This window comes from Streptopelia decaocto (assembly GCF_964273445.1).
Source record: "Streptopelia decaocto genome assembly, contig: HAP1_SCAFFOLD_112, whole genome shotgun sequence".
NCBI lineage: Eukaryota > Metazoa > Chordata > Aves > Columbiformes > Columbidae > Streptopelia > Streptopelia decaocto.
Genome location: NW_028117016.1, coordinates 256,132 through 276,131, shown reverse-complemented (window position 1 = coordinate 276,131; position 20,000 = coordinate 256,132). Strand labels below are relative to the sequence as shown.

The 20,000-nt window shown below is 42.8% G+C and overlaps 1 protein-coding gene across 1 annotated transcript in view; it reads right to left on the bottom strand.

The window, feature by feature from the left end:
• Window positions 1-19,751, bottom strand: part of LOC309451975 (uncharacterized protein) — a gene marked incomplete at its 5' end in the record, with an annotated part of 48,608 nt that extends 28,857 nt beyond the window's left edge. The window contains 11 exons of the mRNA XM_082076661.1: window positions 1,008-1,120; window positions 1,288-1,348; window positions 2,598-2,670; window positions 2,750-2,783; window positions 5,585-5,638; window positions 8,983-9,128; window positions 9,908-10,045; window positions 10,560-10,666; window positions 10,796-10,969; window positions 11,237-11,351; window positions 19,549-19,751. Of these exons, the coding sequence (XP_081932787.1) occupies window positions 1,008-1,120; window positions 1,288-1,348; window positions 2,598-2,670; window positions 2,750-2,783; window positions 5,585-5,638; window positions 8,983-9,128; window positions 9,908-10,045; window positions 10,560-10,666; window positions 10,796-10,969; window positions 11,237-11,351; window positions 19,549-19,751 (1,218 nt within the window). The remainder of the gene's footprint in view (window positions 1-1,007; window positions 1,121-1,287; window positions 1,349-2,597; window positions 2,671-2,749; window positions 2,784-5,584; window positions 5,639-8,982; window positions 9,129-9,907; window positions 10,046-10,559; window positions 10,667-10,795; window positions 10,970-11,236; window positions 11,352-19,548) is intronic.
• Window positions 19,752-20,000: the final 249 nt, after the last annotated feature.

Sequence of the window (20,000 nt, the reverse complement as noted above, 5' to 3'; positions counted from 1 at the left end):
CTGGAAAGAGCCGAAACAAGCACCTTTTTTGCCATCCATCGACAACTTGAAAAATACTTTTCTTGTGTAAGACAACAGGGAAACTTTGTTGAGCTTTGTTTTACAAGACTTTCAGTTTTTCCATGGGAATCTACATGAGCAGAAAGCAATGCCTAATGTTCTAAGTCTCACCTCCAGTTCTGCAAAGCCCCTGAGAAAAATTCAATTGATTCCAGAAGCAGTCTACCGCCTATTCTTTTTACTGCAAAACCACTGCAACCAATATAAAAAAATATGGAAAATGTTGCCTGATATTATTCTTATACCTAAGAAACTGATTTGGCTAGCAGTGAGACATTTTCTAATACCAAAAAGGATGATCGAAAGATGGATATACGTGAAGAATAAGTATTAAGAGAAATCCAGTTTACTATTTGTTTCTTACCTGTATCACCCTTAGAAAATAATGTTGTCATTGGATCATCCCTATATGCTTACTTTGGTGCTTGAGTGAAATGCTGCTCTTAAATTTTCTTGACTGCTATTTAAGCACAAGTTTTCCCTTTCTTGCTTCAGGGCTTCCTCAGTATCTTCATCATCCACACATTCAAGAACAACAGAGTTTGGTCTTTGGCTTTCAAGCTTTGGGCTTTTTGCTGCATTTCTGTGAAACTTCTCCTGAATCATGCTTTTCCTATTCTGGCTTTCTTGTGTATCTTGCAAATTATTTAGATTTTGAAAGACAGCTTGTTTTGGCACTGACTTGCAAGATACTTCATTATTCATTATCTTCGGAGACATAGAAGTTACATTTTCTCGCACCTTTTCATAACACCCAGCTATAAAAACACAGGAGTATCAACAGATTCCTCCACCTTTTCATCAAGTTCTTTACTTATTTTATGATCATCATCACAGACATCTCCAGTTCCACACCAAGCTTCCCCTTCATACTTAGCATTACTAAAATACTTCAATTTCTGATTAATTTCCCCTTTAGGTTTTGTTTTCTTTCCCTGCTTCTCCACCTGTATGTCTTTAGACTGAGTTTCTTCATCTTCCTGATCTTCCTCCTCCTGTTCTTCTTTGAGGTTTTGCTTTGGTGACTTAGGACTTTCAATTCTAGAATCATCACCATCGTCTTAAAGCATAAGAAAAGGAAAAATGCATGTGAACAAAAGGAGTTATGTAAACAGAAAAAAAGAAAAAAAAAAAAAAACAAAAAACCACCCACAAAAACCAAAACCCTACTTATCAAGTCTACTTTTATATATCAGGATATCATACAATCTTTTCCAAATAGCTTACTCTTTTTCCTGAACTTCTGGGAAGCTTTCATTAACAGTGTCAAGTTTGGCTTCTGCGGCTTCTGTAAATAAAGATTTATTTAAGCAAACCAATTTTTTTAAAACGGTAACAAAAACAAATCCTTTGTTCACATCAAATCTTGAACAATAAATACAATCGGCTTGTCCTTTTGATAGTGCTCAGGTGCTTGCTCCATCCTATAGTTCTAACTATGCAAACACTTCTCACATATGCAATTCAGTAAGTATTTCACCCCAAAACACCGCACAGACATCTTTTGCAAATTGTTTCCGAAACTATGTTGAGATGCATAAGAGTTCTAAACGTCTGGTTTTAATATTTGTAAAAGTCAGCTGTATTTACGATTGCAGTTTCAGGATGCTTGCTTGCAAATACACATAACACAAGTAACTGTTAAGATCCCTAGACTGAATGCATAAATTAGTACCTGCAAGTACACTTACTAAAATATCCCTAAATTTAAAAATCATGCCAGAAAAATGCATCATTTCTATTTAAATCAGTGCAAGAAAATTAAACCATATTTCAAACTAAACATGCTTGTATCTCTACCATCACAGAGAGGGTTCAACTAGTACACTCAGGTTCCTCACCACTGCAGAGTCCCAGTGCAACAGATTAGATGCTCCGGACATCACTGCAGAAGTTGAAAACCATTCAGAACTTCAGTAAAAACAGCTATGAGAGCTTGTAGCTGACAGAAAGAATACTACCGAAGCATTCAAAAGAGAGGGAAAACATGCAGTGTGAGATTACATGCAAGCATGGAATGCCATCTCATAGCAGAAAAAAGATGACCCATTTGAATAACTCATCTATTGAGTGCTCTTGAGGAACCTGACGAGGAGGAAAGGAGAACTAGGTGATGAAGGATTTCAGTAGATCTTGGTAAATAAATGCCCTTTTTCTGAGCAGTTAGGATTCTGTCAGCAAATTTACAGGAAATAATAACAATGTTTGGAGAAGAACAGAATAGGTTAGCATAGTAACTTATCAACTTGCAGGGTCTGCAAATCTGACTCAAATGAACAAGAGTAAATAAAACCATGTGGTTGTTTATCCCGTCACCTATTGCTCTTTTGCCCCAAACCACAAATCTACTGCATGCTTGGCCACAGTTACAGGTCTTTTAGGGAAAAACTCACAGCAGAAGAGAGACTGGCAGGCCAGAGGCTGCTTCTAAGGAGAAAAGAATATTGGCTGGAACTGCAGCTTCTGTCAATCCCAGAGAAAACTTGCCTTCAAATCACTTATTTTTGCAGAACATTTTTCCTGTAAAGGCACCGTACCTTGGGGGTAAAATCGAGTTCTTCTTCCTCAGAGGTATGCCAACTGTCATCACCCTCCTCTTTCTCAGAGCTTCTTAAAAAGCAAAGCAAAATGAGTGCTGTGTCTCTCAAATGATTCCTCAGGTACGTGCTAGGTATTTTCAAAGTCTCACCTTATTGAGTCTCCTTGGGAAGAGTCATCTATTGCTGTGTAAAAATTCATTGACATGTTGAAATTAGATTTGGCATGCAAAAAATTAACCAATACATATAAATATCTCACATGGACAACTCTAAAGGTCATAAGAGAATGAAACTTTGGGCAGTCAATTCAACACAAGACAACATGAATGAATCTATTTCCAAAGCGACTTATTTTTCAAACCATACTGAATTAAAAAAGACAACAAAACTACCAGAGTTCTCTCTCCTTTGGATTCTTATGTCCTACAAGTTTAAGAAACACCTCTAAACTAAAAAAAATAAGCATAGTAGGAATACGCTATGTTAGTTAACAGTTAACATAATGCTGGTGGTTTAGCAAAATACTAAGTACATGAACCTCTGAAGTACTCATATTACACATGAGAACACATCACATGCAGAGATTTTACTACTCTATGTAACATGTATAACATTATGCTACATGCTACACTACCTAATGCTCTACCCAGTTACAGATTAATCTGAAAATGTAAAGAAAAAAACCACAAAGTACAGTTAAGATCTCAAGCTTATCCTCAGGTAGAAGAATCACCAGCAGTTCTCTATGCTGCACAGAAAAGGGCATTCAACAGACAAAAGGGGCATAATAACCAGGGCATTCTATGCTACACACCAAGCTTTTGTCAGCGGTATGAAGGCAACTTGGATATAGGATCATAGGACAAATCAGGTCAGAAGGGACTTCAGGAAGTCTCTTAGCCAACACCTCTTCAAGACAGGCTTAGTGAAGAGGTCAGATAAGGTTGTTTAAGGCTTTATCCAGACCAATCTTGAACACCTCCAAGGAAGGAGACTGTACAGCCTCGCTGTTTGACTGTGCTTATCACAGTGCAGCTTCTCACATTCAGTTAGACACTCTCTTGTTTGCGTTTATGCCTCTGGTGTCTCCACCTCCTGTCATGCACCACTGGGAAGAACGCGGCTTTGTCTTCGCCTCATATGTACTGGAAGCTGCAGCTAGGTCCCCTTCAAAGTCAGTTCTTCTCTAGGCTGAACAAGCCCAGTTTCCTCAGCCTCTGCTCACAGGGCATGTACTCCGGCCCTAGACAAACTGGATGGCCCTCCACTGAATTTGCTCACTGTTGAAAGACCAGTCCCTCTTGCACTGGGGGCTCAAAATTGTACCCAGGGAGCTGGACACACTCCAGTGAGTTGCCAAAGAGGATGGACAATCACTTTTCTCAGTTTCTTGGCTATGCTGCTCTTAATACAGCCCGGGACACTGTCGAGCTTCTCAGTCGCCAGGGCACTCTGCTGGCTCACGCTCAGCTCACTCCCTGCCAAGACCCTCTGGTCCTTCTCAGCAAAGCAGCTCTCCAGCCAGGCAGTCCCAACATGTTTTGTAGCAAGAGGTTGTTCCTCTCTGTGTGCAGGACTTGGCATTTGTCTTTGCTGAATTTTGTAAGACATGCCTGACAGTCCTTTTCTCCAGCTCGCCAAGGTCCCTCTGAATGGCAGCGCTGCCCTGGAGCGTATAGAATGATCCCCCCAGTTTGGGGCCATCTGCAAACTCAATGAGAGTGCCCTCTAGCACATCGCTGATGTCCTAATGAAATCTGCACTCAAGGAATCCAGCCTGAAGAGTGCTAACATCTCAACTATCAACAACTAAGATGAAACAAAAGGGCTCTTCAAGTCCCAAGACGGAAGGGAAAACCAAACAAATATAACCTCCACAGAGCAGCTATTTCAGCACTCCTCAAGTTCTCAATAACTAATTCTTGTTAACTATCATAACAAAATGAAGTTGTTTATAAACAGGAGATGGAGACAGGTGACCTCCCATGAAGTCACATGCTGACAACCAAACTGAGGTGTTGGGCAAAGCCATTGAAGGCAAAAGAAAACAAAGGCATACCATGCTGGAAGACATCTCTTCTACTACCAGTAAACCACAAACGAGCATGCAAATTGCGTCTGTCCGAAAGACAGGGTTTATGTGGGAACTTTGATGAGTACATCTCCTGACCTGAACAAGGCTTTCAGACCATGAAATACAGTAGACATGTTCAGTGTAGACGCGTCACACAGACAAAACCTAGAGGCTGAAACTTCCAGTGCAAGCTGAACTAGCTAAAATACTAACATAGTCTCCGATTTTTAATGTTTCCTACTACAAACACATAATATTTTAAAAGAGTAATTATTTTTACATTCTGCAGCTTCCTGTAAACCCAGTGCTCACAGTCTAATCTACCTGCTAACGTCCCAAGCTGAATGAAAACATGCCTCTTAGAACTGGGGGGATAGGGAGGAACAGCCAGTTACAAACTCTTGACACAATACTTCAGATATATTTTTGATTAGTACAGTTATAATTAATCAAATCAGCTAAGGAAGTTATCTGAACTTCGGCTTTCAACGTACAGTAACTTTAAGCAATGATCGAAACCAGGTCACATTGCCTGTTAGAAGGCAACAGAGGAAGTTCATGAGCATGCTTTCAGACAGACCTTGATGCCCTACCACAGAAACAGGATCTAGAAAAGCTGTCTCTGGGGATTACTTGTTTCCCCTTTAACTGAAGTCTATTTCCATTTTGGAGCAATCAAAGAACATATTTAAAAAAAAATACTGTCACTGATGACACAAAGCAAACGATTCAATAACAAATGACTCATGCAAAACATGCAAACAAACAAAAAGTGCCCAAAGACTGCTCGCAAATCTGATTTATAAAAGCAAACCCATCAAAATAGGGTCCTCCAGGATAGAAAACATCATAGATGTATTTGTACATAATACAACGTGTTTCATATTTGAAATGCTACTGTACAGAATACCTTTCCTTGATTTTCCTGTTCTTGATGTGTAGTTAGGAGATTGTTGCATTGTTATATCCATTTAGGAAAAGGCATGAAAAGGACAGACGAAACAGTGACATCAGAATAAAGTTCAATTCCCAGAAATTTGGAAAACATAAGCAGCACATCAACAAAGCTACAGCAATGGGAGAATGTACTGCAACTACAAGCCTACTCTACAGTTTTAGGTGCTAGAAATGAAAACAATCACAAACGGCAGAACTCTACTCTCAAGGGACAGTGTCAAACAGTGTAACTTAATTTACTAGCTCCATGTAAAATACCTACATTCCAACATTTTGAAATACTGCAACAGATTACCAGAAATGTACTGCTAACTTGACTAGTTCTCATCTAGCATAGACTGCAAACGCAATTCCTTCATATTTGTAGAGTGCTTTATACATACAGCACACTCAAACCCACTCCCTCTAAGCATCCCAAAATCCCTAAGTGCCAACAACTAAACTTTGGACATACGCTATCCAGACATTTTGAAGGAAATCTTGGCTCCACCACTACACAACTTCCAGCCATTATGTTATCTACAATCATTCAAGTTACAGTTTTAGCATGCTTGTTATCCCTCACTCAAAAAGCAGCCCAGAAACATGTTGCCTTAAACCAGCTCACCTTAAAAGCTGTGTCAGTTGGTGCCTGATACATAGGCCCCTCCTACATCAGTGTGAAGACAAGAGAGTCCTGCTTACATTGATGTGACCATGCTAAACTGCTGACATGCAGCAGCCTACGCCACCAACCAGAATGCAGACATGACAAGCAGTCTGAATGAATGCCCTGTTCCCTCAGCACTGTAGGACAGGCCACAAGGGGACCAAAACAGGTGCGTTGACTGTTGTGAGTGTCACGCATGCGTGTTTCTGTGCCTGTGCATGTCTGTGTATTGTGCGGCAGAAGTTTTAGAATATAAATCACCAACCACCTGCTCCGCCCATCCTATTTAGTAAAATTTTTTATTTTAATAGTGAGGTTCTGTTATTGCAGCTACCTGACACCAAATTTCTCTGTGGTAAGGAAACATTTGTCTCAGAGCAGAAGGGAGTCCTGCTGATATTGATTTTACTCTAAATACATGTAACGGATGTGGCAAAAGGATTCCTACCAAAAAACATACACTTGAAGACCTCAAGATGGTTTCTCATCCCATCTCCATTTCTTGGTTTTCTTCAAAAGTGATACAGGACAACTTTTCCTGACCTCAGGAGATGTAAATCACACTGAAGCACTCACTTATTTTCCAAGAGCTCTACGATTAAAAACCAACAGTGTCTGAAGGGACTCAGGGAAACACTGAAGGAACAATATGCTAATAGGCAGTGCAGCAGCTAAAACAAGCTGCCACTGCAGACACACAGGAAATCTGAATCCTTGCCTTTAGAAAAGTTGCAGAATTGTTATTTTTGCCAAAGAAATTCCAACTTCAAATCCAAAAGGTCTGTCATTCAATATGCTAGGGCTGGAAGCCATTCATTTGGAGGTTTTTGCAAACTCGCCTGTGATTAATAGAAAGGTTCATGTTCTGACAAGAAGTAAACAATCAAATAAGCTTGTGCCAACTTCTTAAATATGCTGACTTGCTCATTAGAGGAGAATATTTTGAAGAATGTTTGACAAGTACAAAACCAGCAAAAGGGATAAGGACAACACTGAAGATGCCAGGAAAACAATAGAGAAGAGCAAAATAAAGTAATTCTGAAGTGGGTGTTTCTCTGGTCGGTCAAGATCATCCCAGCTTCTCCACTAACAGAGGCTTCAAAGCCTGTTATGCAGCTTATCAAAGGGACTATCATGATGCAGGACATGTGCTTTGCAGGTGCAAGCCAGACACTGCAGAATTAACGCCAATGAGTGTCCTCTATATGCTACTCATGTCTCTCAACATGCTGAGGTCATCTTCCAAGAGACTGAGCACAAGGTCAAAAGGATCCATGCTACTCAGAAGAAAACCAAGCCTTACTAGAAGCAGACTGAGAACAGCACACACTTTCTCCTTCCAGGTCCTTAACTTGCATAACATTCTCTTCGCATTTATTATGCCTCTTCAAATGAACATAAGAAGTAAAGACTTCCCATAATATTGGGGACTTGTATTAGTAGTATGATCATTTTCAAGGAATGGGGCAAATTATTTTCACTGAGGGTATGTCAGTTTCAGAATCACCCAATAGTATTCTTCAAGTCATATTTTAAAATAATAACTCAGGCCTATCAGCCACTACAATGTGGTATCACAGCAATTATCTACATTCACAGGAAGCAGTAACAGAGAGTGCTGTTTGGCTGAAAGCAATATTTTGCTGATTAAACTACCTGTACCAAGCTCTTAAAACAACACCAACACCACCACCACCCACAAAAAAAGCACCACACAATGAAAATCTTCCTTCAGTCTATGAAGAAACTTCACAAATCTCCAACTAGATCAAAGCAACTGCTCTAAATTAAATTCCCATATTCTCATATCTTGGAAAAGTCAATGAGGAAAAATATCCCCATTTGCCACATAGTTCTGATATAACACCCTTAAAAAACCAGAAAGAATAAAACCTCCCACTGTAGGGCCTGAGTTATAAAGTTCAAGACAAACAATTTTGTTTACATGAAAATATTAATTTTCTAAGATTCCTCTACAGTTATGCTCATAAGCATAGACTGGATTTTAAAAACTCACTGAAAGAGTTAATTATTTTTTATCACAGGTCAATTTAGCTGATTTTTTTCTGGATCATGAGGTAATACAGATTTTTTTAAGTTTATTTCATAAAATTACTGCAAGTGAAAGAAACCCATTATTTTCATTGTAAATCAAACGATGTCCAAGAAGATACAGTATACACAGTGCATTGTTGTTGTTAACAAAGTCAACACAAAGACACACAAACTCCGTGGAAATCAACAGGCCATATCTTCCTGTTAACTCATCTGTTACTTCCTAACTACAGAAAGATGAAGAACTACTCAGGATGAACCTACTGCTTTTACGATTGGATTTTCACAATCTGAATGGCCATCTACAGGTAAAAGTACACATCTGAAAAACAAAACCACTCCCGCCTAGTTTCTTCCCTGTCCCACTTCTCTCTTTCTCTAGAAAAACAATCTAGAGATGGGCAATCTGACAGGCGGAAGGGAACAAGCTGTAAGTGAACACGTAACACAAAAATCCCATTCACAGTCTGACGAGAAGCATCTCCAACTAGCAACAAGTAAGTGCATTCACAAAACTTCTTGTCCTACTCTCTCTGACACCTCCACTGAAGTCAATGGTGAACACAACAAGTGTTAACATACAAAACACCTAAAGAAAAGGCCATAGTGATTTTCCTCCTGAGCTCCTCCATGATTAAGGATCCTACCTCTGTCCACAGCAGGTGCACCCAACATAATGCCAGCAGTTCCTGCCCAGGGAGGAATGCTAAGTACTGGGAGGCCTGGTGCAGCACCTGCAGAAGCTTCTGCTGTGTTTTCTGAGTCTGCGTGTTGTGCCAGTAGTTCACTAAGACTGTAGAGAGAAAGAAAGGAAATATATTGGCAAAAATAACCATATACTTGCTTATACCATCTAACAGAATAGTTAGCAGCCATTTATTATCCATCCTGTGCACATTCATAGCCATATGAATTAATATACTTGTATGTATTTGCTCAGGGTAATACACACAGAACTTATGGCATGACTATTACATACTTCAATATTTCTTACAGTCATATTAATTCTAGAGACGGATATTCATCCCAACAAAGTTATTAACTCCTGCTTGGTACATTTTTTCAGCCTGGTTTTTGAGCACACATAACCACCTTAGAGAAGGAACACCCACATGAACAAAGCTATGCAGACAGGATTAAAACTGCTTAACATTTTAACAAAAGGGCTATCAGTTAGACCTCCTCTAAAATAAAAGGCTGGTAGTTCGTGGGCATTGTAATGGAAGTGGTCTGGAGAGTAGTGCTGGTCTGGAGAGAGGGTTTACATGCATTTCAGTTTGCCAAGTTCCACCACTGGATAACAGTAAGATACAGACACTTTTTAGAGCTTTTATTGGTCAAATGGGAGCTTTGCAACAAAACTTGAAATCTAAGAGAGAATTCTGGGCGGAAATTTTCCTCAACTTCCAAATTAACACTAGACACAGGAACGATACGTATTGGAAGATGCCACTGAGCACAGCATCTAGACGGGTCTCAACACACCATTAAACCTTTGAGCTGTTACCAAAGATGTTCCAAAGCCACGCTGATAACTGACAACTTTATCATTAGAAAAAGTTAAAAAATTACCTAGAATATCCATGAATAACAGCATAATCTTCAGCTGTCCATTCATGAGGGTCTGTATGGGAAACATCAGCACCATACCGAAGAAGCACCTTGACCAAATTAAGCTCCCCATCAGAAGCAGCAATCATAAGTGGTGTTCTGAAACATCCAAAATATGATAAAAAAACAGATCCTTTCACACAGACACTGTAATTATTTTTATTCCTATTTGCTCTCAAAAAACAGTATTGTCCAATTACTTCAAAATGAACAAAAGAAAAAGTGTTTTTCATTAAGTATTAAAAACAACAGCAAAACGGGAGAGGAAGTCAAAACAGAAGTTCAATCTTCACACAGAGCTTCCACATAGACAACACTGTGCTGCTGCACAGGAGATGTTTTTTTCAAACTGAGGCAACACTGCTGAGCTAATGGCACGTTTCCTGCCAGAAGGGCCATCACAGCCAATGCCTTCTTGCAAACTCAATGCAGAAAGCATCCACTGAGGTATGACAGCAGTCAAGTGCAGACCTGCTTCCAAAAGTCACACAGAAATAGCTCTTTCCGTGTGGGTCCCCGATTTTTTTCTTTAAGAGCTCATTCTCATGCCTCTCATCAATCCAGCTTAGAGAGTACTAGGGAGACTCATGTAGTGTTCTGACTAACCCCTCACCTTTCACGCTGATCTCGAGCATGCACGTTAGCTCCGTGCCCAAGGAGAAATTCTACTATCTCTTCCTGGTGTTCAGAGATAGCAAGAGCAAGTGGAGTAAATCCCTCCTGAAAGGACAGATAAATAAATAAAGTTCAAAATAAAAAAAAAAAAAAAAAACCACACAACCTTGAAGAGAAATATTAATGTTAATGCAATTTCTTGAAAGAATTTCCTTAACAAATACAAAAATTTACCTTATTCCGGGCCTCAATATCGGCATCATAATCAAGTAGCAGCTCTGCCACAGTTGTATTAGGAGAGATGACAGACAGATGCAGGGCAGTGTTGCCATCAGCATCTGGCAGGTTTGGTTCAGCACCATGTTCTAGTAGAATAGCCACACATTTTTCTTGCTGGCACTGTACTGCCTGGGAACAACACACAAAGGAAAAACTTCCAGAATTTACATTTCACTCTGTTACCATTCCCCCAGCTTGCCAACGCTGGAAAATAAGAGCACCTTCTAAGATTAGCTCATGCAGCCTATTCCCTAACAGTAACATATGCCTATTCCATGCCAATCCACCACAATATGCATGTTTCTACATAGGGCTGTGTAAAGAGTCCTGCCAGATACATCATTTAGTGCATAATCAATAAGCCCCACTTACAAGCACATAACATATTCCACATACCTTCATCAGGGCTGATCTGTTATCACTGTCAAGAAGATTTAGCTTACACTTGCTTTCTACCAAATGTGTAACAACATCCACATGGCCATTTGCGCAGGCGAGATGCAGAGGTGTCCTAAAAATTAAATATATTAAATTAGCACAGGCAGACAACTAAAGAAATATTTCAGGCTGGGATAAATTGATATGACCACGAGCTTCACTTTGTAAAAAGTAAGCTTAAGAAAAGATTTTGTAACAGCTAAAGATTACAAGTAGCAGCCGCTGCACACCATATGCCTGAGGTGGCTAGCAAAAACCTTCCAGAGAGTCCACTTTGTAAGGTGACATTTCCTTCACTGTAAAACTGACCCTGCACAAACAGATGCCTGGGCCCAGGCGTTGGTCGCTGCATCCAGCAGGACAACACACAAGGCACAACAACAGAGACCAAAGCCTGAGCATCTGAGGGCTATGGCAAGTAAAACTCTTAAGTTCTTCCGTGATTATTCACATCCCGGAAGCGTATCAGAAATGTAGAAGGTGGGTTTTACAGCAAGAATATTAGTATTTCCCTGCGCTTTGAGAATTTATGCTGCTTTCTTTTTTTTTTCCTAGCATGTTTACTACTGCACCAAACACAAGGATGCACATGCACCTAAGTGCCTCTGATAACATGTAGCAAACCAGAGAGCAAGACTCTGTAATCCTGACTACAGGAAAGTAATATTTGACCATCCCGACATGTTAAACTATCATAGTCATAAAAAGCCTACTACAGAGGAAGTCCTCTTCAAGGAAGGAATATTGTATTTCAACAGTACATGACCAGCATAAGAAAATGAAACTTTTTTCTTCAAGTTAAAGTCTTGTCAGAAAGAAAAGAGCTCCTTCAAGCCACAGAACATTTTAGGTCTGATGTCAATTAATCAGCCTAGTTGTACCCAAAGACACAATCACCCAGAAGGTCCTTGCATGTGTTTCCCTCTAAATCACAGGCAGAAAGCAGCACAAGCTTCACTCTGTGCAGAAGGTAAAGCTCCTGCTGCTCTGCAGGACACCTGTCCCAACAGAGAAGGAGACAATCCACAAAACACACAGGACCTTTCTCCCTTGAAGGTGATGCAATAACAATCCTGCAGTTCCTCTAGAACTGAGGGGGATGGCAGCACCAGTTTTGAACTGCAACACTGTGGGTAGGTCCTTGTCTGTATTTAGAAATGCCCAACTAACATTGCAATTGCTTTGGTACCTTGCTGAGAAGCAAGAGGACAGCAGCTCTCTCCCACTGGCTAGGTGGGAATGAAAAGGGAGAGGTAAACAAATGCAGTGGTATGTGATGCAGAAACACAGTAATTTGTAATGCAGATACTTCTCGTTACAGTGCAGCTGATGCGCCTCCTCCATGGCAACAAGGACGAGGACAAGAAAAACACGCAGAACACAGAACTTGCAATATCTTGCTACAGATGGGGAAGAGACAGAACCATCAACGGAGGAGTCCCTCAATGGTGACTACCACCACTTTTTGAGAAATTCCCATGTAAGTATACAGGATCCTCCATATCTGAAGAAATGACTGACTAAGATTATCTGGGAGCGCTGACCATAACTGGCTATGAAGGATTCCACCATCACCGAAAAGCTGCTACTAGCAAGCACTATGAAACATGACAAACCTCAAGAAGTCACTATCAGCTCTGCAAACCGAAAAGCCTTCAGGAAACCTGCAACTGGTTGCTGCCCTCCTCAACCAAGCCTCTCAGCCTGCCAACAGGAAAGGAGATGGCTCTGCTTGCAGCAAGGCCTGCTGAGCTCCACAGAAGATCCACTTTAGGGAACAGGCTGGCAGGGAATATCACAGTTTCACGTACCTGCAAGAAACCTCCAGTAACACCAAAGCTGCTCTGCCACCCAGCCGTGGGGACCCTGCCCAGACTCTGCTTCTCCTGCTGCTGCAATCCTATGCTGATCAGCCATGGGGTAAAAGAGAACTGCTGATGCCTGAGCAGCTGCAAAACCGCCCCAATGGGATACAACAGGGAAACAGCAGGCTGGTGTCATGCATTTCCAACAGCACTTGAGCCCATGACCCAGCAGCTACAAGCTAAGCAATGAAAAGCTCTAGAGTTCACTCTGACAGGCAGCGGACAAGGTAAATCTCTCTTAGCGATTAGCTTCGACCCAGGATTCATGACTAGCTGGCATCATGCCTATAGTGCTTCCAACTCCCTGCTAAGTTTTGCCCATCTCGTTCAGTAAGGCTGAAGGCTTTGCTAGACCACCTCTGAAAAGCTGCCCGCTCCTAACTGATACTGTTCCAGGTGCAGTTTTTGGGAGGTCCTGTGGGCTACAGGACCTACCTACTTTATGCAAGGAGCCTGTAGGTCTGATACTTGCCATGTCCCTGGTACAAGATTTTGGTTTTGGAAATCCTGAGCAGAACAGAGATACTCATATGAACAATGCACGCCTTAGCCATTACTAGTCACGTTTCTTATTCTTTACATCTCTTTCCAACTATGTCAACTCTTCCGGTCCCTGGAGGACACAGTGAAGCTCTGAAACACAACTGCATGTGATGGTCACTCACAACACATATCACAGCCACAAGCACTTAAGAGGGCACAGCTGGGCCTGCAACCCTCATGGCTGGTATAGTGTACAGGGGTTGCAGCAACCAGGCAGACTGTCCACTGAATTCCTCTCAGGTGAGCTTTTCAGCACTGGGCACTGTCATGCCAAAGTCATCACAGTGCTCTATGTATGTACACTACTTTCTCTTGTGTTTTTTTTTCGGTTGGGTTTTTTTGTTTGTTTGGTTGGGTGTTTTTTATTTTTTAGAGTGTGTTATTTAGTTGCTCATGAAATAAATAACTTACGATTTTTCTATGTATAAACAACGTTTAATCCAATTCCTTAATTGTATTCCTTAAACACATTGATATGTTCATTAGAGCATAAGCAAAATAGCGCTGGGTGCGTGGGGGATTCGCTCCACCCAACACGCATACCTTTAAACAATAAGAAGTGTGCTTAAATACAGTAAGGTATTACATATTCATAATAACCCCAGGAATGCCTATACATATTCGTAACCTTTCCCTGCCTCTTCTAAAATCAGTCTCAGAGAACCATTTCCATAGTCTCCTCCTTGACCCTCCCCTCTTGCACCTGTGCAGTGTCACTTGGTGATTTTGAGGAGGGGTCTTTGGGGGCCTTTGGATGAAGGCTCCCTCAGCTTTGTCACAGTGAACTTTTCAGCATTGGCTCATTATGGTGAATTGGCTGGAACCCAAGCTGCCAAGTCGACCGAAATCAGACTGGCACTCCCTTTTTGCTGTAAATCTTGGCTATCTTGTCTCCTCAAGGTTACAGCTGGTGCTGTAAAACTTATCTTGGCATTCGATGAGGTTCTGTTTTTTTCTTAACACAACTGGTTACATACAGCTCTAAACTAGATATTCATTATGTGGCTTAAAGTGGTGGTTCTTTAGTAAGCCCTTCTTATGTGGTTGGTTAACCCTTAAAATGTTAGTTTCCTCTATCAATATAACTTCATAAACAAGTTTCATAACTTTTTACACAGACAACACTTATGCTGCTGCACATGAGATGTTTTTTTCAAATTGAGGCAACACTGCTGAGCTAATGGCACGTTTCCTGCCAGAAGGGCCATCACAGCCAATGCCTTCTTGCAAACTCAATGCAGAAAGCATCCACTGAGGTATGACAGCAGTCAAGTGCAGACCTGCTTCCAAAAGTCACACAGAAATAGCTCTTTCCGTGTGGGTCCCCGATTTTTTTCTTTAAGAGCTCATTCTCATGCCTCTCATCAATCCAGCTTAGAGAGTACTAGGGAGACTCATGTAGTGTTCTGACTAACCCCTCACCTTTCACGCTGATCTCGAGCATGCACGTTAGCTCCGTGCCCAAGGAGAAATTCTACTATCTCTTCCTGGTGTTCAGAGATAGCAAGAGCAAGTGGAGTAAATCCCTCCTGAAAGGACAGATAAATAAATAAAGTTCAAAATAAAAAAAAAAAAAAAAAACCACACAACCTTGAAGAGAAATATTAATGTTAATGCAATTTCTTGAAAGAATTTCCTTAACAAATACAAAAATTTACCTTATTCCGGGCCTCAATATCGGCATCATAATCAAGTAGCAGCTCTGCCACAGTTGTATTAGGAGAGATGACAGACAGATGCAGGGCAGTGTTGCCATCAGCATCTGGCAGGTTTGGTTCAGCACCATGTTCTAGTAGAATAGCCACACATTTTTCTTGCTGGCACTGTACTGCCTGGGAACAACACACAAAGGAAAAACTTCCAGAATTTACATTTCACCCTGTTACCATTCCCCCAGCTTGCCAATGCTGGAAAATAAGAGCACCTTCTAAGATTAGCTCATGCAGCCTATTCCCTAACAGTAACATATGCCTATTCCATGCCAATCCACCACAATATGCATGTTTCTACATAGGGCTGTGTAAAGAGTCCTGCCAGATACATCATTTAGTGCATAATCAATAAGCCCCACTTACAAGCACATAACATATTCCACATACCTTCATCAGGGCTGATCTGTTATCACTGTCAAGAAGATTTAGCTTACACTTGCTTTCTACCAAATGTGTAACAACATCCACATGGCCATTTGCGCAGGCGAGATGCAGAGGTGTCCTAAAAATTAAATATATTAAATTAGCACAGGCAGACAACTAAAGAAATATTTCAGGCTGGGATAAATTGATATGACCACGAGCTTCACTTTGTAAAAAGTAAGCTTAAGAAAAGATTTTGTAACAGCTAAAGATTACAAGTAGCAGCCGCTGCACACCATATGCCTGAGGTGGCTAGCAAAAACCTTCCAGAGAGTCCACTTTGTAAGGTGACATTTCCTTCACTGTAAAACTGACCCTGCACAAACAGATGCCTGGGCCCAGGCGTTGGTCGCTGCATCCAGCAGGACAACACACAAGGCACAACAACAGAGACCAAAGCCTGAGCATCTGAGGGCTATGGCAAGTAAAACTCTTAAGTTCTTCCGTGATTATTCACATCCCGGAAGCGTATCAGAAATGTAGAAGGTGGGTTTTACAGCAAGAATATTAGTATTTCCCTGCGCTTTGAGAATTTATGCTGCTTTCTTTTTTTTTTCCTAGCATGTTTACTACTGCACCAAACACAAGGATGCACATGCACCTAAGTGCCTCTGATAACATGTAGCAAACCAGAGAGCAAGACTCTGTAATCCTGACTACAGGAAAGTAATATTTGACCATCCCGACATGTTAAACTATCATAGTCATAAAAAGCCTACTACAGAGGAAGTCCTCTTCAAGGAAGGAATATTGTATTTCAACAGTACATGACCAGCATAAGAAAATGAAACTTTTTTCTTCAAGTTAAAGTCTTGTCAGAAAGAAAAGAGCTCCTTCAAGCCACAGAACATTTTAGGTCTGATGTCAATTAATCAGCCTAGTTGTACCCAAAGACACAATCACCCAGAAGGTCCTTGCATGTGTTTCCCTCTAAATCACAGGCAGAAAGCAGCACAAGCTTCACTCTGTGCAGAAGGTAAAGCTCCTGCTGCTCTGCAGGACACCTGTCCCAACAGAGAAGGAGACCACCTCTGAAAAACTGCCCACTCCTAACTGATACTGTTCCAGGTGCAGTTTTTGGGAGGTCCTGTGGGCTACAGGACCTTCTTTATGCAAGGAGCCTGTAGGTCTGATACTTGCCATGTCCCTGGTACAAGATTTTGGTTTTGGAAATCCTGAGGAGCTGAACAGAGATACTCATATGAACAATGCACACCTTAGCCATTACTAGTCACGTTTCTTGTTCTTTACATCACTTTCCAACTATGTCAACTCTACCGGTCCCTGGAGGACACAGTGAAGCTCTGAAACACAACTGCATGTGATGGTCACTCACAACACATATCACAGCCACAAGCACTTAAGAGGGCACAGCTGGGCCTGCAACCCTCATGGCTGGTATAGTGTACAGGGGTTGCAGCAACCAGGCAGACTGTCCACTGAATTCCTCTCAGGTGAGCTTTTCAGCACTGGGCACTGTCATGCCAAAGTCATCACAGTGCTCTATGTATGTACACTACTTTCTCTTGTGTTTGTTTGGTTTTTTTTTCTTTTTACAGTGTGTTACTTTATTTGCTTAGTTATAACACTGATAGTACTATGACACACAGAAGGAAACCTTTCCAGAGGAAACAAAGCTTTCTAGACAAGATGAACTTAAAATCTAAAACCGGCCAAATTTCCTAACAGGGTCTGCTAAGACCTGATGACTGACTGAATCAGCCACAGTCAAAGAGAAGGGGTAGTAAGAAAAAAAGAGAAACATTCAGCAGCTATTTCCACAAATGTCATTGGGCACCTTGACTCAGGAAGCTGGAGTGTGCACAAAAAGCACTCAGACCACCTTAAACTGCATCCCTCATCGCCAACTGCATAAACAAATCCTAACTGGCAACACAAAGGCACACACCACACATTACTGAAGTGTATGCTTACCATGCTCTTTCTTGCTTCTCCTACAAATATAGGTGTATTTAATCACAGAATCACAGAATCGACTGGGTTGGAAAAGACCTCACAGATCATCAAGTCCAACCCTTGGTCCAACTTCAGTCCATTTACTAGATCATGGCACTAAGTGCCATGTCCAATCTCAGTTTAAAAACCTCCAGGGATGGTGAGTCCACCACCTCCCTGGGCAGGCCATTCCAAGGCCTGACCACTCTCTCCCTAAAGAATTTCTTTCTAATCTCCAGCCTCAATTTCCCCTGGCAGAGTTGAAGCCCATGTCCCCTTGTCCTATTGCTGATGCCTGGGAGAAGAGCCCAATCCCCACCTGGCTAGAACTGCCCTTCAGGTAGTTCTAGAGAGTGCTGAGCTCAGCTCTGAGCCTCCTCTTGCCCAGACTAAACAAGCCCAGCTCCCTCAGCCTCTCCCCATAGGTCTTATGCTCAAGTCCCTTCACCAGTCTTGTTGCTCTTCTCTGGACCCGCTCCAGCACTTCAATGTCTTTCCTGAAGTGAGGGGCCCAGAGCTGAACACAATACTCCAGGTGTGGCCTCACCAATGCAGAGTACAGGGGAAGGATCACTGCCCTTGTCCTGCTGACCACGCTATTTTTGATACAGGACAGGATACCATTGGCCTTCTTGGCCACCTGGGCACACTGTTGGCTCATGTTGAGCTTCCTGTCAATTAGTCCCCCCAGGTCCCTTTCTGCCTGGCTGCTCTCCAGCCACTCTGTGCCCAGCAGTCACTCTCTAGCACTGCAGGGGGTTGTTGTGGCCAAAGCGCAGGACCTGGCATTTGACCTTGTTGAACTCATCCCATTTAAGGGCTTTCAGGGCAGTATGCTAGCTGGCTGGCAAAAGTCCAGTCTTTGCGATAGATGCTGAGCTACTCTGATAAAATCAGCATGTTTTCAGAATGTCATAAAGGTTTTGACTCCAAGACTTTTCAAAAAAAAGGCATTAGAGTATTGACACATACATGACCCAAAACTTCAGCTGATTCCCTTATGCTTATGATGGATCACTAAGAGCTATGCTGCAGCCCAGGGCTTCTCCTTAAAATATAATTGCAAGCACTTGCTATGCTTGACTCAAAAACCCACAGAGTAACACCCGCCAGAAAAAGCAGTTTCTCCTGCAAGTTGCTGCCCAGATCTTCCAAGCCAAGGCACCAATTAGCTGTGCGAAAGCCTCAGAACAAACAACTAAGTACCTGCCACCCAAAATCAGACTATTGCTTTGGCTGACACATCACAGTCATAAAAGACGTATCAGGCAACTGCGCACGGAGAACCAAGATAAAACACAGTCATTTTGCACTAGAACTCTTTCCTAACTGCAGCGCCTACCTCTCCACAAGTTACTCCCTGGTAAGAGAATGGCAGCTTTTTTGGCTCAACTGCTAAACTTGCACGCTGAGCCCTTAGAGATACACGGAGATGCATGCCATTGCAGTTTGACTTTTGAGTGTGGCTGGAGAACGGCTGTGATGTCCCTTGTGCACCCCGTCTTCCTGCTGCCAGCTCCCCTCCACCCCTGCGCAGGGAAATACGACTCCGGGAAACGAGACCGGGACAAAAGGCGACAGTGGGATGCTAGGTCGAATAGAAGTGTTTCTGGCAGCACAAGGGCCGAGCTCGGTGACAGAACCAGCCCTCCCGCCCCTCGCAGCGACGCGGCCGTTTGTCCCCAGCGCCGCGTCGCTGCCGGGGGCTGCGGCTGCACCTCGAGGCTCCCGCCGCTGCCGCCCCCGCCCTGCGGCGCTGCTCCCCCCTTACCTCGCCTCCTCGTCCCGCCCGTCGATGCTGAATGTCTTCAGCCGCCGCCGCAGCTTGGCCAGGTCTCCGCTGGCAGCCGCGCGGTGCAGCTTGCTCAACTCCTTGTACTGGATGTCGTAGGCACCGGCGGGGCAGGGCAGGGAGGCGCCGCCGGACGGCGGCTGCCCCTTCTTCCTCCACGCGAAGCCAAAGATCCTCTTCATCGCGCAGCGGGGGCGCGGGCACGGTCCCGCCTCAGGCGAGCAACGGCGGCAGGCAATCGGCCGGCAGAGTCGGGGACTGGGACAGGGGAGAGTGGAGCTCCCGCAAGCGGCCTCCGCCCGCTACCACTGCTGCGCGGCGAACTGCGAGGGGCGGGTGTCCAGAGAACAGCGTCTCGCTGCCCCGGTAACGGCAACAGCGCTAACGGCCACCGCCCCCCACGCGACGGCGCAGGCGCGGTTGGGCGGTGG